The 19,216-nt window shown below is 34.9% G+C and overlaps 2 protein-coding genes and 1 long non-coding RNA gene across 3 annotated transcripts; 2 read left to right on the forward strand and 1 right to left on the reverse strand.

The window, feature by feature from the left end:
• Positions 1 to 9,255: 9,255 nt before the first annotated feature.
• LOC123564557 (uncharacterized) lies at positions 9,256 to 12,826 on the reverse strand. Its single transcript, XR_008367181.1, has 4 exons — positions 12,680 to 12,826; positions 12,315 to 12,376; positions 11,648 to 11,674; positions 9,256 to 9,429 (listed from the first exon to the last, which is right to left on the reverse strand). It is a non-coding gene; the product is annotated as an uncharacterized LOC123564557 (long non-coding RNA).
• A 2,599-nt stretch (positions 12,827 to 15,425) lies between these two features.
• Positions 15,426 to 16,724, forward strand: LOC123562361 (QRFP-like peptide receptor). The gene has a single exon (XM_045355001.2). It carries the CDS (start codon positions 15,426 to 15,428, stop codon positions 16,722 to 16,724), a length of 1,299 nt encoding a protein of 432 aa, XP_045210936.2.
• Positions 16,725 to 17,361: 637 nt separating this feature from the next.
• On the forward strand, positions 17,362 to 18,541 carry LOC123562362 (cholecystokinin receptor type A-like). The gene has a single exon (XM_045355002.2). The coding sequence runs from the start codon at positions 17,459 to 17,461 to the stop codon at positions 18,539 to 18,541; it is 1,083 nt and encodes a 360-aa protein (XP_045210937.1). The 5' UTR covers positions 17,362 to 17,458.
• Positions 18,542 to 19,216: the final 675 nt, after the last annotated feature.

A 19,216-nucleotide genomic window follows, 5' to 3' on the forward strand; every position in this document is an offset into this window, starting at 1 on the left:
CTGTCGGTATAGAGCTGCATTACAGAGCTCTCATGCCAAATTGTTTCTGGAATGTATAAAACCCCGTTGAATTCCTTAAGGAATGTAATCCACATTTTTACGTCCTCTTTCATTTCCCCATTTATACGCAACTTATAATAAGGCTTCCTTAACCCAGACATTGCTACATAAAAACGTCGCAAGAATGCCCTGCTTGATCTAATTGCCTGACTGAAAAAACATAATTTACCAACCATGGACTGAAGTTCTTTTAGTGACAATTTTTTTCTGTCAAGACAACTCGACAACAGTTGCAAAAGCTCTTGGACTACTAAATGGAATCCGAATGACCATTCCGTTTGAATCTAATTCTAGACCCAGGAAAGTTAGAACAATGGTAGAGCCAACAAATTTTTCGTCAGCAATTGGAATCCCTAACTCGGTGCAAATGTTTTCAAAAGAGGTCACGAGAGTTACACATTGAGATGTATTTGACTCGTCAGCGAAAAAGAAATCATCTAGATAGTGGTCTAGTGACTCCAAGCGTGTCTTAAAGGTTACCAGTCAATGAATAAAGGAAGAAAATTTTTCAAAAAGAAGTGGAGATTTTGCCAAGCCCATCGGGAGGCATTTATCTACGTAGTACATGTTATCAAACTGCATACCCAATAGGTGAAAATCCCCTGGAAAAAATCCTTAATAATCTCAATGCACCCTTAATTAATATCTCATTTTGCCATAAGGGCATTTTTTCCTAAACTGAAAACCATGTCAGCTACATTATCGAATGAAGTGTATTTTACCGAGCAAGAACCTGGTTCAAAACCATCGTTTACGCTACTACCAAGCGGATATGAAAGATGAACTAGCAGGCGCCATCCCCCATCATTTTTTGGCACAATGTCAGTAGGGCTTGTTTTTTAAATTAGAAATTGAAGGTATTTTAAAAGGACCAGCTATCCTACCAAGTGAAATTTCTTTTTCCAATTTTTTTCTGACTTCTTTTTTATACAGTCGTGTAGACAACAAGTTATTGCATAAAGAAGCCCTGTGTGAGCCGGTGTAACCAAACTTGAAGCCAAACATGAAACCTTCTTTTAAAATTATGGCATCTTTATTATTTGGGTATCATTCTAAATATTTGCACACATTGTTTACAATAATTGGCGAGTTGCCTAATGACCAAAATTTTGAAACATTATTTATATGACGTCCCCTAGCCCCATTGTAGCTGTGACACCTAGGGTTTGGGCTTGGTGTCTGGGGCCTGTACAGGGTCTGGGAGGCAGCCCCCCCGTACATTCCCTCCTCCACGAAGTATTCCGTTACGAGACCTGAACTGACATCGCTTGGAAGGATGAACATTACTACATATAATGCAGATATGCCTGTACTTACAATCTTGCCTCAAACATTTTGAATAATTGTAATCATAGCATTGTTTTTAGGACGACTAGGAGCAGCAGATGGTATCGAATCCACGTGCCATCCACGTGGAGGTCCCATGTAAAGCAGTCATAATTCAAGGTCAACAACTGCCCAAGATTTTGAGCGATCTGCCCCCATTCGCAGCCGAAATTGCTGGTCATACAATTTCCAGCCAACAGAGTGCCTGGCTGCACCCAATCTAATTGTTTGCCAACATTTTAACATATCTTGGATTTTTTTGGGGGTGGCTGCTCAAAAAGACACTGGAATAAATCAAAAAAGCGTCTGTCCATTTAGAAATGGTATCAATCTTTTGTTTTTGACTCGTTTGAATTACCAAGGAACCAGCATAATTGTCAATTAGCTGATTTTTGTTTTCTCCAATAGGAGACTCAAGAAGCAATGCTATGTCTATATATTGACCCGATATAATTTTGACTTTAGTGCCTTGAGACAAATGGCTACATAAAGCCGAGTGAAAACTTGGTACCTGGTTGGCCAGAAATTCTAAGTTTATAGGAAGCTTTATACCTGCTATGTTATGGCCAACTGGTGCCGGATCAACAATTGGAGGCACAGCTGGCTGCAGCCCAGGATCAACCAGCTGAGCAACTGGTGGTGGAACAGCAGGATCACCAAGTACTGGAGCTGGCTGAGGTAGCACATTATCAACCGTTAGAGGCTGTACAACTGGAGAATGCAATAGTGGACCAACTTGTGGCGGAACTTGTGGTTGCAACGGGGGAGCAGGCGGTGCATCAACTGCCTGGTCTTCCCGCCGCTTCCGTTTTCTAGCGCGACGTACCATTTCAGTTTGGTTGTGGATATTTTCCATGAAATATAGTAAGTTTCGATAATAAATACAGTAAAACCTGTTTTAAAGACCTACGCATATAGAACCACCCTGTAATTAACTACAAAACCAACAACAGATGCCAGGTCCTTACTGTAAAAGCAGAAATCCTCGAGTGGGTCCACTTTTCGCTATATTCGCGAGGTCCTACAGCTTGCAAAAATTAATAATCGCGTAAATATTCACATTTAGTATAATTTGAATATGATACTATTTTTCGCGAAAATTAACCTCGCAAACATACTCAAAATATCAAGTGCGCTAAATTTGACCAAGCGAAAAAATATGTGCATGTACAGTATATAAATACAATCTTTCAATAACAAGCGCTCAACTGGTCCATGTTCACAGGTTTCACTGTATATATAGAGAATATTAGGTTACTGTCTTATAAATTTAAATTTATTAAGTGAGTCGGAGAAAATATAAAAGTCGAGGCTCTGCCGAGACTTTTGTTTTTTCGTAGACGAACTTAATAAATTTAAATTTATAAGACAGTAACCTAATGTTCTATTTATCCTACCTTCTGATCTAAAATCATTCTTTAATTAAAATTCAAAATTTACCACCAACTAGATCCGAGTCTGTCTTGCACAGAAATTAATACGCCCCACCATTACACAAACAGGTCTTTAAGATAAAAATATAAAATATGAGCCGAAAAACAAAGGCTAACCTTGTTCTGCTTTGTGTCTGACTTCTCTGTTCTGCTGAACATTAAAGATTAATTCTAATTTGCTGCCAAGTGAAGTTTTGTCCGAAGTTCAGTTGAATGTCGGATTGCCCATCCTCACCAAGCAAACGATTGACGAGACTTATATACACGCCATATCGCCGCTTGACAAAACAAATAGGCAAACCGTTTCCTCGATGATTTTATTCAATAACACTCCATTACAGATGCAATATATTCCTAGATTGACGTGTACAAAGCTAAAATTCTGAACAAACGCTATACATGAGTCACTTTCCGTTTCTCCGAGCGTTTCCGTTATAAAACATTTTTGTAGTAATTGCAAGTACGGTATGCATACACTATACATTTGTGATGGTCTCACATACCTAATAAAAGCGCGTTTATGAAAATAATTGCATAAATATGTCTTTTAGCAGTTATTCTCAAAAACAAGATGGCGTCGTTTTAAAAAAAAATCCAAAAAGTAGTCCGCCAAGCTTTATTTAGTCACTGACCAGATAAAGCAAAATTTATCTGACCCCTTGATTTTTGCCTTTATTTTGCATGAAGGTAGGATAAATATATATTCCCTATTACCATTCTCGTGTTTATTTTCAATTATCAATTTTGTGCATAACGATCTTTTTTAATATGAGCAAATATGTATTAATATTTGACCAAACATGTTTGAATTATTAAAAAATGATCAAAAAGCTATTTGTTTCAACATGTTCAAATGACCAAATATGTTAAACACACTATGTCTTTGAGAACATCTGTTACACATATATAACAGCCCATTCTCTTAAAAGTTTAAATGAATATATACTGTACAGTATGATCCAAATATGCTGATTATGTGACTATTTGATATGTAGTTGTATTTGTAAATATACTTTCATGATGTACCTATGGTGCATGCCAAATAAAATATCTGTTCTTCTCTGTTCTGTTCTATTGTCTGGTTTTTTTTAACTGATACAGTTTTATTCTGCAAGACAATTAACTGATAGCGCGCGGTCCTAGATCCGTTATATTTAAACCCAGCTCTAAGCAGGGGCCGCAAGTTCGAGTCCGAGTGAAGAAAACGATCTGCTTGAAGATCGTAGTTCATATCTCTTCCATAACCAATGGACGGAGACACCCGTTAAGTTCAGATACTGATTCCAAGACAAAAGTATATAAAAAATTGAACTTTCATTGAAAAGCAGCATTATTCCGACGTTGATGTGGAAAATGTGAAAAAAAGTACAAAGAAAATTATAAGCAGATATATGTGGCCCTTTATATTCGGACTTGCTCCGTGTAAATGACTAGCAAACATACTGTCTTACGAAAATATTTCAAAAGTCTTTACTGAGCAACAGTGTGTTTGGCTGTGTGTGCGCGTGCGCGTGCGTGCTTTTAGAGAGAAATAGCATGAAGTAGACGTGTAATACAGATATACGTAAGGGTGATACCTCCTTTTATGGAACGCCATAGCTGTCTTCTGATGTTGATATAGCACTTTATGCTGAACATATGCCGGTATATGAAATGCCTGTATTCATACATACAGTGTTTATACATGTATATAAAGAATTTAACACTGTATAGGCGGTGCTTCCATCTATATTTGCGATGATTTTAACTGTGTATATGGTTGTTTCAACTGTATATGTTGTGCTTTTAATAGTATGGGCGGTGATTCCATTTGCATTTGTGGTCTTTTTAACTTTATATGCATGTTATTATTATCGCTTCGAAATTAACTATCCTTCGTTAGTTTTATACTTCATTGGTTTCTATTGTATATGTTTTGGCGGGTTTTTGCACGAACATTTCGTGCAATTCTGCCAGTATATATAGGTTTTTTCGCGCTTTATCTCCACTCGAGGTTAAAATTTGGCAGCAAACATACGTTTATGCCCACCCTCCCTTCCAGTTAAATTTGATAATTTGGTAAATTTGTTCGAGGCTTGACACTACTAAGAAAGCCATAAGTCTCTGAAACGCCTCTAAAGCTCAAGAGTATTTGAATGAAGCTCAGCAAAAATTACATCATAGAAATAAGTTGATTAGAATCGCAGATTCCTCACCGTCTGGATGGTCCACGATAGCAGAGTATGAGCAAATAGATGTTGCCAGTGACTCCGACGATGATAAAAAGATACGTAGGGCTGAGGAGAGGGCCAAGGCAAAATTGGAAAAATCCAAGAAGTTTGACACAACCCCCGACATTAACAGTCGTTATTCATCTGACAATAATGTAAGGTAAAATAACTTATTCATTGCTTTAACACGTCTTGTTCGGTAGAGTCAGTGGTCTAGAGGTAACGCGCCCGAGTTACAAGGTAGAGGTCTTAAGATCGAATCTACGTCTGTCCGCATAATTTGTTTATTTAATTTTTTGTTGTTGTTGTTGTTTACTTATATATTTTTAGGCTTAAGTTATTTTTAAGAACTATAGATTTTAGATTTATGTAAAACTACTGATTCTAATTTTATTTTATCTATTTGTTCAAAGTCATGTTATTATGATGTTATAACAACCTTTTATATTTGAAAAAAGCCCATTTGTGTAGTTGTATACTGTACGTGAGCTGTTTATAGAGAATAATATGAAATGCGAGAATCAAGGTAATTTGCATATGGTAATATTGCATTTTCACAAATATTACATACTTATAAAATTATTACGATAAATTATCTTTTTACAAAGTAAAAAACAATCTAAATGTAAATTAAGACATTTTGTCATCGTTTTATACATTTTGATGAGTTTTATGATATTTGTTTTTAAGCTTTATTAATTCTCGTTAATTAAACAAAAACAAACTTATTAAGTTTGAACTTTTAAATGTGTTTCTAATTTTACTTATTTTAGTAATGTTCATTAATATTCAGTAAGTGGTGCGAAAAAATGAAACTTTCAAATTTACCCGCTTCTCCTACAACAGTAGCGCTTTATTTAGTGTCTACTATTCAAGGCGAACATTTGTGTAGTAAATCTAAACTAAATTCTATTTTTTATGCTATTAATTGGGCGCATAATTTGTCGTTTTCATTAAATCCTTGTACCGATGAGTGGCTAAAATTATGTTTAAACGGTTGCATAAGAATTGCTTCAAAGCCTATTAGCAAGAAGGAGCCTATTACCACAGATATTTTAAAACAGTTTATCACGCACTTTGCTGCTGAGAACAGTTCCTTGTTAGACTTGAGATTAACGTGTTTATTTGTTTTGACATTCGCAGGATTTTTTCGTATTAGTGAATCTTTGAATATCAAAAGATCAGACATTCAATTTTTTGACACGCATTGTGAAATCTTCGTAGAAAAATCAAAGACTGATGTTTTAAGGGACGGAAACACTGTTGTTATTGCTCGTACGGGACATTTCTCCTGTCCCGTTTTAATTCTTGAGAGGTACTTGTTGGAAGCTGAAATAAAACCAGAATCAAAAGAATTCATATTTAGACAAGTGCACTTTTGTAAAACTAAACATAAATACATTTTGTACGGAATCCTGTTCGTGCCACTTAAATTGTCGCTTCGCCAACACGCGACAACGCGATAATTATCGCGTTGTCGCCTTGTCCGAAAACATACTTACATGCGAGATTTAACAATCCTCGCGAGGTTAAGAGGGCGACAATTATCGTCTTAATTGTCGCTTGTCCTTTTTAAACCTCGCATCGTGAAATTGAAATCCAATAGACATAGTTGCGAGAATTAGTAAAACCTCGCATTGTCGCATTGTCGCACTGTCGCTTGGGATTATATTTCTGGACAAATTGATCGATATAAATCTTCTTGGGTATTATTTATCAATACACCGAAACAAATTTCTAATGACAGTCTCTGCTGGCTGAACACCACTAAATCCGACTGTACTATATTTCACATAAAATAAAGTTTTCGACATTTTCTAGCATATCAGATTTTCAGAGACTTATCGCTATTATAATATCTGAACGTTTGTGACAAAAAAGACAACATCTGTTCGTCCGTATGTACGTAATTTAGGGTAAAAGCTGTATTTCTGTACTTTCCATACGGAAAAAGTTCGTGTTTTTCATTAACTTCAAATAATTGTAGAATGTTCCAAGCACAAGCTATTTTAATGAATATCTTTTATAAAATAAATCTAAACATGGTCTAAACAGATACGTAATTTATAGCTTTTTACCGCCAAAGGTTTCGTCGGGGGACCGTCTAAAAGTGTACCATTTTTGGTGAAAATATGCATATTTCTTCATATACTAAATAGAGGGGTGGGCCTTGTCAGAGAAGCTATATCTTCATAACTTGATGTCTGATTTTAATAAATGCAAAGAGCAAGCCAGTACCTCGAGGAAACAGGTCAAGTCAGGTTCGAACCCGGTCGGCTAGGGGTCAAAGTCATAGGTCAAAGTTCGGTAATATTCTCAAAATATGAAGTTTTCGCAGCAGTCAAGGCAGTCCTGAAAACAAAATACAATCTTCACTAAGTCCAACAACACCATTGGAACAATTCTCTCGGCTCCCCCGGCCGGGCCAGCTTAGTCTTGGTCTGCACCCTACTGCATATAACAAGTTTGGTAATTTTCTGATACCTGTCCTGAGCTCTGATGGCATCATATTGACTTGTAAGTAGCTTAGACATCTACCAACATATCTATATATGGTATAGGTAGGTACCCAGGATGTAGAGACTCGAACTCACCCCAAACCCAACGGCTATCCGAGGTACTCGTACATGGCATCAATCGATAGCCTGGACTTTATCGAAAACCTTTCCGACGTGGTCAAAATAAGCAGATTTTCAAAGTTCGAACACTGCCTGGTGACCTTCTACAACCTGCCCTGACTCTTCGGGCTACACTAGGTACCTGAACGTGGTCTCAATCTTTAGCTAGGACCTATACTTACACGAGCATGTATAATATATGTACTATGTCATTCTTCGGTGCCATATTTGTTAATTTTCATTGCTTCCACTTTTAAAAAAAAAGAATAGTTTTACTGAGTATCAAAATAATTTGAACTGATCTATGTAAAATGACATCAAGATGTAACGGGTGTTAACTGGCGAATCAAACATACTTTGTTTAAAACCTGATGAATTCAGACGAACCTGAATATGATATGAAGGAATCACGATATTGTAAAAGACATAAGTATGAAACATGACGAGTAAGCAGAGACAAAGTAAAAATTCTATCTCCTAAAACAAACGAGAAGATTAAAAACAACTTTCGGTAGAGAGACTAACGGTTTACCATTTGACATATTCTTTTGATAATTAAACTCATTTTTATAAAGGAACCTGATGATTTATTGGTGAATTGTTCTTTTTTCCACTTTTCATATATGGATGAGAAACTGACATGGTTACTCCCACGTTATTTACTTGTCGTGTACGTATTACTCATTTCAAGAATTCACGAGCAAATAATAACTTGTTTTATATAAATTGCTTTCACATTTCAAATGTATAGCTAATGATAGAAGATTGAACCGCCTGTTTATTTCATTTTTTTAAAAAACAGAATGATATGCTAACATTTGTGACAGCTTATAAGCAAACATATTTGTCCTCAAATACTAGCTACAGTGCATCGTTTGACCTATATCATCTGCTTAAAATGTTTTAATGAACGTATCGGCAGATCTTTCGAACTCCCACCTCCTTCCTACCCCAATATCCTGTATCATACCTTGGAGAAGTAAGATTTGGGCTTTCTCTTGGTTGTTTTGCCATAACCAACACTTTTAAACATTTAATGGTAATTATTTAGATTTCATACGCAATTCAAAACGTTTAGACAACCTTGACGTCCGATAAAGAAAATTTACATCTTCGAAAAAATGTTATGACAAAAACGTAAGCAAATCTCGTGTCCCGAGTTTTTTCTGTGCAAAAGTATTGTACTTACATTTTTGCATTTGAAATTCAGTTTCATATCTCCAAAGTTAACCTAAAATATATAACAGGTTATAACAATAATAAAACTAAAATATAAAAACACAAAAATGTTTTAGGATATAAATAATATTTGTTAATTTACATACAGGCAATACCTCAAAACCTATCGGTGTAAAACATTTTTTTTTATTTCATGTAAAATAGATGAATATCCGTATATCAAGTGGAAGATAGCTTCTCTCGTGCGGTGAAAAAGGTCAATGAGACTGTTTGTTTATTTTTTAAAGCAGTAAACAAAACCGTCATAATGAAAGATACCTATTTTCTTGTCATGGTGAAATTTGTCAAAAGAAATCTGCCTAATTAATATAAAACTTCGATTTTAGTCCAGTCATAAACATAGAAATGAAATTGTCTTCCATACCTGCTTTAAACATGCTGAAGAATCGATGAAAGGAAAGTCGGTGCCGCTTGTCAAATTTATGCTCCTATTTAGGTATATAAACGTTTTTGATCCAGATGAATTTGTGAAGAAATAGTCTGCCTTAATTCTAACTGGTTCGATACTTCCCGTTTTACAGGTAAAATTAGCTACCAGGGAACCTATTTTTAAAAGTGAAAACATATAATACATCAGATTTTCATAATGCCCGTTTCGTGACAAACACGTTAAATGGCGTTTTACATACAAAGGCAGCTACTTCGAGCGCTTAATTCATCCTCTACCAGTACAGAATTGAAAGATCGAAATATCTGGCCAGAGCGACAGAGGGACAGAGGGAGAGAGAGAGAGACCTTTTAGACACAGACATGCCCGGCTAACTGATTTTTTTTATTTCAGCGACCAACACCATCCGCAATATTAGTTATCGGTGTATACTAATCATACTTCCCATTCATGGGTTCTCAGACATTGTAAGTATCATAAAAGGTCATTCTTATCTGCACTTATAAAATATATTCAGTATTTTCTACACATACTCTCATTGATTGTACTTAGTGGCACTGCATTCGTTTCATTCCCTTCTTACCTATTTTAGTGTGTAATTCATATGACTATTCTTTGACAACATATTTTTTCCTTTCTTTTTTTTTGTGTTTTTCCTTTTTTCTTTTTTTCTCTTTTATTTATTTTTTCTCTCCTTATGTCTTATCACAAAGTGTAATAGTCTTGCAGTGTTCACATTTTCTATCATGGATTTTTATGTTTTCGTTAGTCTATTTCTGTTATAACTATTTCATGCAGACATAAAAACAATATTATTCTTAAAAAGTTTTTAAATGTAATCCAACGCTTTTCCGTACTTTCCTCACAAAAGAGTTTTTAGGGTTTTGGTGCTAGGATTACATATAATATTTATTCCTAAATCGCTTGTACATAATTTTATCTTCTAATATTGCCTAGATTTCAAAACAGTTTTCATTGTACTTCATACTGTTTATGCAACTAAGGATTAATTTGTTCACTGTGTCTTTCACTTCACTGTCTATGTTACATAAAGATTTTGTTTAGGTACATCTATTCTGAAAAACTATGAAAGCTATAGCTTTGAAACTTTGCACGCTTGTTTATCATCAGTACGTGACTGTGTAGGTCAAGACCAATAACTCTGATATGTATTTATCAGAATTATGGCTCTTTTCGTACTTTAGTTTTTGGGTTAAAATTTTTGATCGGATCCATCTTTTCTCAAAAGCTGTAAGAGCTACGGCTTTGAATCTTTGCACATTTGTTTTTCATCGTGTAGGTCAGGAACCATAACTCTGATATGAATGTTTTCAGAATTATTGCTCTTTTTGTACTTAGAAAATATGAGTTTCTTGGTTAAAATATGTGTTCAGGTCCGCCTTTTCTCAAAAACTATAAAAGTTACAGCTTTGAAACTTTGCACATTTGTTTATCATCATAAGATACAGGCCAAGAACCATAACTCTAACCTGCACTTTGTCAGAATTATGGCCCTTTTGTACTAATTCTGAACTGGTTTTCTTTTTCTTACATACTGTCCAGCACTTGCAGACGAGCGATGGCACCCGTAGGCGGTGCTCTTGTTATATTATTATGATAGACTGGCTATAGCCAAATATGTTATCCTCTTTAAATAAAGTTATAATCATTATCAATATTATTATTAACTTAGCGTAGCTCTTTGAGAAAAGACAGTCTGGGTCTTTAACGTGACTGGTCAGTAGGACCTATACACGCAAAGCCGTTTTTCCTGGGAAGTACCAGTACTGGCAAGAATACAAATAAGAATATTTCAAAAATTTCCAGTGCCTGGACTGGGATTCAAACTCCGTACTTCTGTATTGACAGTCAAGCGTGTACTACTAGACAATCGAGTCACCTTTTATATATGTAATACAGTTTCCGTTTTGGCGTTTGTAATTCCAAGTAAAAGTAAAAGCCATTTATACGGTAATATTCTCAACTTAGTTGTTACATTTGTCACTTAGGTGTCAAAAATTGACATATTCCAATGGAAATTTGCCAAAATGTTAAACGATCATTTCTTTTCGGAAAAAAAACCGTAGCAATGATAGCCGTGATAACCATAATACCAAAAGTCACTTAATAACTGCATCTAACCTATGGTCGTTTGTTTGGCTAGTAGTACCACCCGCAATATAAAACACATTTTGCGACCAAAAAACAAAACAAACAATAACACGGTATAGACTTGGAAAATATTAAGTAAAGTAGTATGTAATGACACTGGCATGAAATATCAACCTACCATGTGGTAAGAAGTAATGGTGAAAGAGAAAAAACTGTGAAAACATGCTACTGTGGAAAAAAGACCAAATGCTGCAAACTTACCAACACTCTGGTCCTCATTTATTGGAACTGAAATTTAAAACGCAAAATGTTTTATGTGCTGATTTACGGCATAAAAAGTAAAGATAACAATGAGACTGGTGAATCGAGGTTTTGAACGTTTAATTTAACTCGGATAAGAAACCGACACGAGCGAAACGCCATGTTTTCGTTCACATTGATTTCTTTCTTACGAATAACTTTATTTCAACGCCTCTTCTCTGTAAACTAGGGCATTTACACGAAAAATACAATTATAAGATATCTGAAATCCAGGACATATAGCTTACTTTTACTGTTAAAACATCTAAATATATAAGGTGTAACAAAAGAGACTGTGCTAGTTGAAGAAAAATTAACGCATCCTCACACTGTTGTCCTTCTGCTAGAAGATTTTTGTTTTGTTTTTAATTGGCTTAACGTTGCACTGACACAAATTTCCAGCTTTGATGCTGGAGGAAGACCCCATGTGCCCCTCCGTGCATTATTTCACCACGAGCGGGCACCTGGGTAGAACCACCCACCTGTACGGCTTCCTCATATGATCATATGAAGAATTCAACGCCCGAATAAGGCTCGAAACCACATCCGTATGGGGCAAGTTATTCAAAATCCTTGACCTTAACCACTCGGCCACGCAGGCCCCTTTACAAGAAGATGTAATACTTACTAGGCCCCTGGCTATAGCATCGACATACTAACACTAACAGTAATATCACTTGTTTCTTCATCCTGTTCAAAAGAATTATGTCACATATTTATTCTTTAATAACGGAAAGCACGATGTTTATTTATATTCTTTGTGAAAAAAATCTATGTTGTCATTTTTATGTGTTTTAGAACATGTAAACGTCAGTTTAATATTCTTTGAGTAATGTAATTTATTTAACTACATAGTTTGGGACCTCATAGGCGAGATACCCCTAGCGAGTGATTTGAATAAATTTCACAATCTGGCTGAATAAACCGTATAAACTAAATACCCTTTTTATTCAATCAGAAATAAATAAAATGGCATACTTTAATGTCACTCACCTGTCTAAAATAACTTTATGAAAATCACATAATCGGACAAAATGTATCACTTAATTTCCTTTTAGATACTTTTTGTAGATGCTCTGTTTAAAACGATGATTTTTGGAGAATTGAAGAATGTCAACTTTTGATAATAGCGAAAAGTTGTGTCGGTGTTATCTGTTAAAGTAGATAAGCTGTCAATCCTTTATGCACATCACAGCCAAAGTCCCATCACTCGCCCAATGTGAAGTGCATTGATAACGCATTATTAATCAGCATTATATCTAAATCAAATTCAAAATATCAAAGTATTTTTGTATGTATCACGTCGTGTTGATAACATGATATGCTGACGCGGATCATTGGTCCACAGGTATCAAGCCTATTTAGAAAATGTCTAAAGGAAATATAAATGATAAAAAATATCTTATATCTCGCTTCAAATTCACGAAAATATCGAATATCTTTGACACATTAATTTAGCTTTATTTATGAAAAAACTAATTCTCAACTAAACTAGAATGCATGACATTCTCCAGGGACATGTTGAAGGTTGTTTTTTTTTTAATTTCAGAACAGCTTTAAGTCGGACTACTTTATCAAAACACCACTGCATCAAGTCACAAGTGCTCCAATTCGAACCTAAAAATATCATAGTAATGCGCACGTGCACAAGTCCTGCGTAGTGTTATATTCGCTTTTACAGGTACATGCCTCCTGATAAACATCACCATATCGTCTTTTATCAAAAAAATCTCATAAATTTGATGTTTTATCAATAAGATAAAGTGCGACCAGTTTTTATGCATGCATGTAGCGGTAACCTTTTATCAAATTTAAAGTAAACAAGAGTATTTTTCAAAATGTAAACTCCCTTTAACTCACTGATTGTTTTAATGATCCGTTTTATAAATATGTTCCTGTTTTAAATTGTGAACTTTTTGGCGCATGGAACTTCGAGACGCTATCAGTTCGTCATTTCCGACTGAATATTTTTCCGTATCCGATGGGAGTTGAACATGCTGTATTTGAGACAGGAAAGTCGTAGGTATATATAATAAATATAAAGATTTATTACATATGCATTAAAGGATTCGGGTGCAAATATATATACTTTTATCTTTTGACTAATGAAATTTACTTGTGATGGACTGATTAAATATCATTAACTTAGTAACATCGATATCAATGTTGTCGTATAATATATTTTACCAGTGAAGCTAAACTTTAATGAAGGAAACTGAAACGACAACGTGACAACATAGTGTGTTATAGAACTTTCAACCTTTACCTCTCTTCCATTGTGAAGAGTTTTTTTTTTTATTATTTAATACGTTGATAAATTCAAAACCAAAGTTGCAAGGTGTATTTGTATTTACAATCAAAGCAAAATTTGATTAGGTGCTGCAACCCACATCGTACGCAAATTTTGAATAGCGCAAATTTTAAGCGGGATGTGTAGATATAGAGGATATTTGTTTGTTTCAGCGTAAGACTGAAATATCTTTCACGAGTAAACACCAATGCAATATTTTCACAAGTAGCAAATGATAAGATATGTTGTTTTTGAGAGAAAGATATTTTGATCTTGCATGTAAAACAAACAAAAAATCTTTTTACTTCATACTTTGTACTATGTTTTGACTAAATTTACCCAATTTTAGAGTTTCTTACCAGTAAAAATATACCTGATATTTTTCATTGTGAAAACATCAAATATATTTCGCTCTAATTTTTCAATAATTCACTGAAAAATATGTAATAAATAAATTTCTTTACAGTTATTGCGTAGAATGCAAACAACTTTAATTTAAGGTATCGTAGAAACTTTAATTATCTATTATTTATTTCATTTCTGCATAATTGATTGAAATTAATTTTTACTCTTTATGGAAAGAATTCTATCATGATAAAACTCTCCTACAATATTACATATATTAGTGTTATTATTATCCTTATTATTACAATTATCAGTAATAGCAGCAATAGTAACAGTAATAACATCATTAGCGGTAGTAGTATTTTAGTATCATTATTATTTTATTTTCAACAAAACTTTTAGCAACTCAACCCATTAGCATTACACACAGTTTTCTATACATGAGTTATAAACTTTTAACATAATTATTTAACTTTATTCATAACAGTGGAAATAAAACCCGCTTTTCTATAGATTTCAACATAATTCAAATAAACGCATTATTTTTCATTAAAGCAACCATGGATCATTATCTTCCTTCTCACCTTATGACGTCATAACTGATGATATCCAATCTTTCGACCAATAGCATTTCCATGCATACTGATAAATGACCAGTGTTCTGCAAATATTGACCATACGTTCCGGATATCAGTCAAGAACCTGTCCCCAATGCTGTTTGTTTAAAGCGTTCTATGCTGCCAACGTCACGAGGCACCGAGGTAACTGTGGTCCTAAAACCAATATAAGCATATTGAAATGCTTTGACATAATATTTACACAGGAATCCAAAAGGAACACAGACCATATATGTAAACAAATGCATTTGTTCCTAAATCCTAAAGGAAAGACATTCGCTGTAAATTAGAGTGAAGATGATTAATGATGATACAAGAAACGAATCAACTTGTCATCAACCCGTTATTTAACATATGAAAACAGTGGCTTGCTTGCTTACTGAACGTGCTGCATTTTTATCTTTGTTTTCCTTCAAATTGTTTGTGAACTTTTAGGACAGTTTTGTTTGAAGATTTGAAGTTGTGGGGCATTCGAACATCTATATAAATGTCGACGGAAAATAAGAGTGTGTTATTAAACAATAGAACAGCAATATGTTCGACGTTGGGAAATAATAGCTCCAGTTATCACGATTTTCATAGTAACGAAGAGACAACAACTTTGGATCCTGCCATTTTACAGGGCATTTGTAAACTCACTTTGTGTACCGTCGACGACAACAGTAAGGATCCATTGTATGTGATTTGTGAACGGTTTTTCGGTGATCTCGTGAAGGAGATTGAGAGAGATCGACTATACTCTCAAACCATTCCAACGGCGAGTAAAGTGTTGCTGTCAATTTTGACATCTCTCATGATATGCTTATCTCTGTGTGGAAATTCACTTGTAGTGATGACATTTGCTTTTAACAAGTACATGCGATCTGTGACAAACGTATTCATATTATCACTGGCTATAAGTGATTTAATGGTGACATTTACATGTATTCCTATGAATATGGGCTTTATTCTAAAGCCGACGCACTGGTTATTTGGTCGTTTTGGTTGTAAATTAATGCCGTGTATAACCCAATTGTCGGTAGCTTGTAGTTCACTGACACTATGTTGTATAGCTTTTGACAGATATTACGCAATAGTTCATCCTTTGAAACTAAAGTTTTTGCAGACGACAAAACGTGCTACCATTTTACAAGTGGTTGTCTGGTGTGTGTCTGCGGCTTCGACAATTCCGTATGCCTTCTTCTATGACACTCTTCAGGTATCAGCCTGCAAAGAAATAGACGAAGAAGACAAAATAGTTTGTGTTCAGCAGCATCACCAAATAACGAAAAAGGTGTTCGATATATGGGTGTCCATGTTTGTCCTGTTTTATGGGCCCTTCCTGTTTATGTCCATATTGTATGGCATTATTTGTTACAAACTGTGGGCTCAAAGACCTGTTGGTGCAATGTCACAGAGAACTTACGATGTGAGACTCAAATTAAAGCGCAAAGCAATTAAAATGCTGATTACCGTAGTCTTCATCTTTATTATATGTTGGAGCCCGCTGTTACTATTTAATGTTATTGCAAATGCAAACCACGTGCCCACAAATGTTAATAGTCTTAACTGGCGTTCATTTCTACAATGTTTAGCTTTAAGCAGCACATGCTGGAACCCACTCGTATATGCATTTATGAATGAAAAGTTCAGAAAAGCTTTCCGAACACTTTTGACCTGCAGAAAAGCTCAGATTCAACCAGTTCTTGAACACAGAATGTCGACAGAAAGTCGCAAGACAACCACGCAGTTGGAAATGCCTGTATTACCCGTAGGAAGCAGACAGACGTCCGAAACGAAGGCCTGAGCACGACCTTCAAAAATGAAAAAGCTATCATCCAGCTGTAATTATGATTGAATATATTCAGTCACAGTATGAATATGCTTTATTGATCGCTTCTGTGTGATTGATTTTGCAAAAACCTGGGTGCGCCGCAATATCATGATGAAAGAAGCGAAATAATCACTTTCATTCGTAACTCAAGAACTCGACAAAGAGTGTCTGCACTTCTATGAATATTCAGGGAATTTTAAGTTAACGCTGACTATGAACAATTGATAAAAACGATAAGTCAAAGATAATCATATGGCTTTTGTTTGCTTATAGAAAACTAAACCCTTGAATAAAACATTTCAACCATATGTACACTTTTATCGCATAAAATAGGACAGAATTCAGACGAACAACGCCTTTGTCGGATTAAGAGCATTAATTTGAACTTGCAGTCGGTTATAGGAAGCTTAAAAAGCGGTGCGTGGAAAACATACATTATTCGTGATAATAACCTTTCATATTTTCTGAATAGATTTTACAAATTTGGAAAAAAATGGAACAAATGAAAAGGATAAATTAGATCATTTCTGTACATCTTTGAAGAGATATTTGATCAGAATTAGTACAGCATTAACCCGAGCAGCGGGTTTCTCATAAGCAGCAAAATGTATACGACAACTGAAAATCTATTTAAAGAACTACAAAGAGCTATTTGTGTAGGGACTATCAAATGTTCAAAGCCGGACTCGAATCAGTACTGTGCCAAGATGTATCCGGATTTGTTTAAGGAATTAACACAAGGAAATGATAAAATGATAGCGGTTTCTCTGGAGTCTAAAGTATTATTGTCAATATTGTACGGGCTTATAACCTTCATGTCACTCGTTGGCAACTCCTTGGTCATTGTTACATTCGCATTCGACAAGAACATGAGATCGGTTACAAATGTCTTCATTTTGTCCTTAGCGGTTGCAGACCTCATGGTTACATTAACTTGCGTGCCAATTAATCTTGGTTCCGCGTTCGACACTTACTGGATATTTGGACCGTTTGCCTGTAAGCTTGTACCGTTCTTCATGACATTCTCCGTGGCATGCAGTTCACTCACATTATGTTCTATAGCGCTTGACAGATACGTTGCAATTGTTCATCCGTATAAGCTGAAATTTTTACAGAACCCTAAACCAGCTGCTATATTTCTTGTCGGGATTTGGGCTTTGTCGTTCATATGCAGCGTACCAAATGCTGTGTTTTATACAGTGAAGAAAGTTGAAAAGAAATGTGAAGACAATTCAACTGAAGAAAACTATGTTTGCGTTTGGCCAGAAAATAAATACAAACTACCATTAGAACTATGGTTAACATTAGTCGTTCTTTTTATAATTCCGCTACTGATAATGTCAACTACTTATGGGCTGATTGGGTACCAGTTATGGATCAGAAAACCTGTTGGCATGCGAAGGAACTCCCTCCGGAATGCTGATATGAAGAAAAGTGTCATAAAAATGCTGGTTATTGTAATGCTTGCGTTTATCATATGCTGGAGCCCAATCATGGTTTTAAACTCTGTGGAGAAAACAATACAATCAGTTAAATCGAAATCAAACCAGAAAACAGTCCTTTATCTCAAATTTTACTTTCAATGTCTCAGCATGGCTAGCTGCTGCATCAATCCCGTAATATATACATTTATGAACAGAAAATTTCGGATGAATTTTATGACGTACCTTTGCTGTAGAAAGAATCGTGTGTCGGATGTGAATATTGTCAGTAAGGTCTCACGAGATGTCATTTTGAAAAATATTAAAGAACGCAATGACAATGCAGTGATTATAGTTCCGCGCACTTAATTTAAGACTATGAATATCATTATCAGAGTGGCATTGGTATATTATTTAGAAGAATCTATATCAAAATGTTATACACAGGTGAGCTATTTGTGGAATCTTTGTAGACTGTACTTCATTGATGATAATTTTACAATTTCGAAGCAGATTTATCAGATATACTAAATAGTACTTGATTTATAAGTTAATGTTTTGGTTTTTTTTAAAGCGAACATAAACAAGGTTTGAAACATATTTTGCTACGAACTTTGCAATACTTTAATGCGTCTGAACTTGAGTTAGATCTGCATGATATTTTTATGGTTTTGAAAAGCACCACTGTTATTTTTACTATGTGTTTTTGAGGTCATGTTAAATGGAAGCACCTTTGAAAATATATAGAAGTGGTATTGTTATCTAAGAAAATATGTTAATGATATGTTAACAGTTCATTTGAATTTGTTCTTGTAATTTGAAAAATTTATTCTTATTGTATACATGTTGGGGTATTTCAGTATATTAGATGCACAAGCTTCAGAGTCACGTTCATTCGCTGTTAAAACACAACATTGAATATATGCGATCCATGATATAGCTTTAACAATGCATTTGTTTTGTTTAAGGCAATCACATTAATGTATACCATCAGGACACTGGCACGGATTTGTTTTGATCCAGGAAAATTGACACAAACATGGA

The sequence above is a fragment of the Mercenaria mercenaria genome, chromosome 2, assembly GCF_021730395.1.
Source record: "Mercenaria mercenaria strain notata chromosome 2, MADL_Memer_1, whole genome shotgun sequence".
NCBI classification, from domain to species: domain Eukaryota; kingdom Metazoa; phylum Mollusca; class Bivalvia; order Venerida; family Veneridae; genus Mercenaria; species Mercenaria mercenaria.

What these genes read in the sequence shown, in the direction of transcription:
- LOC123562361 (XM_045355001.2), top strand. Translation starts at nt 15,426, where the DNA reads ATGTCGACGGAAAATAAGAGTGTGTTATTAAACAATAGAACAGCAATA.
- LOC123562362 (XM_045355002.2), top strand. Translation starts at nt 17,459, where the DNA reads ATGTATCCGGATTTGTTTAAGGAATTAACACAAGGAAATGATAAAATG.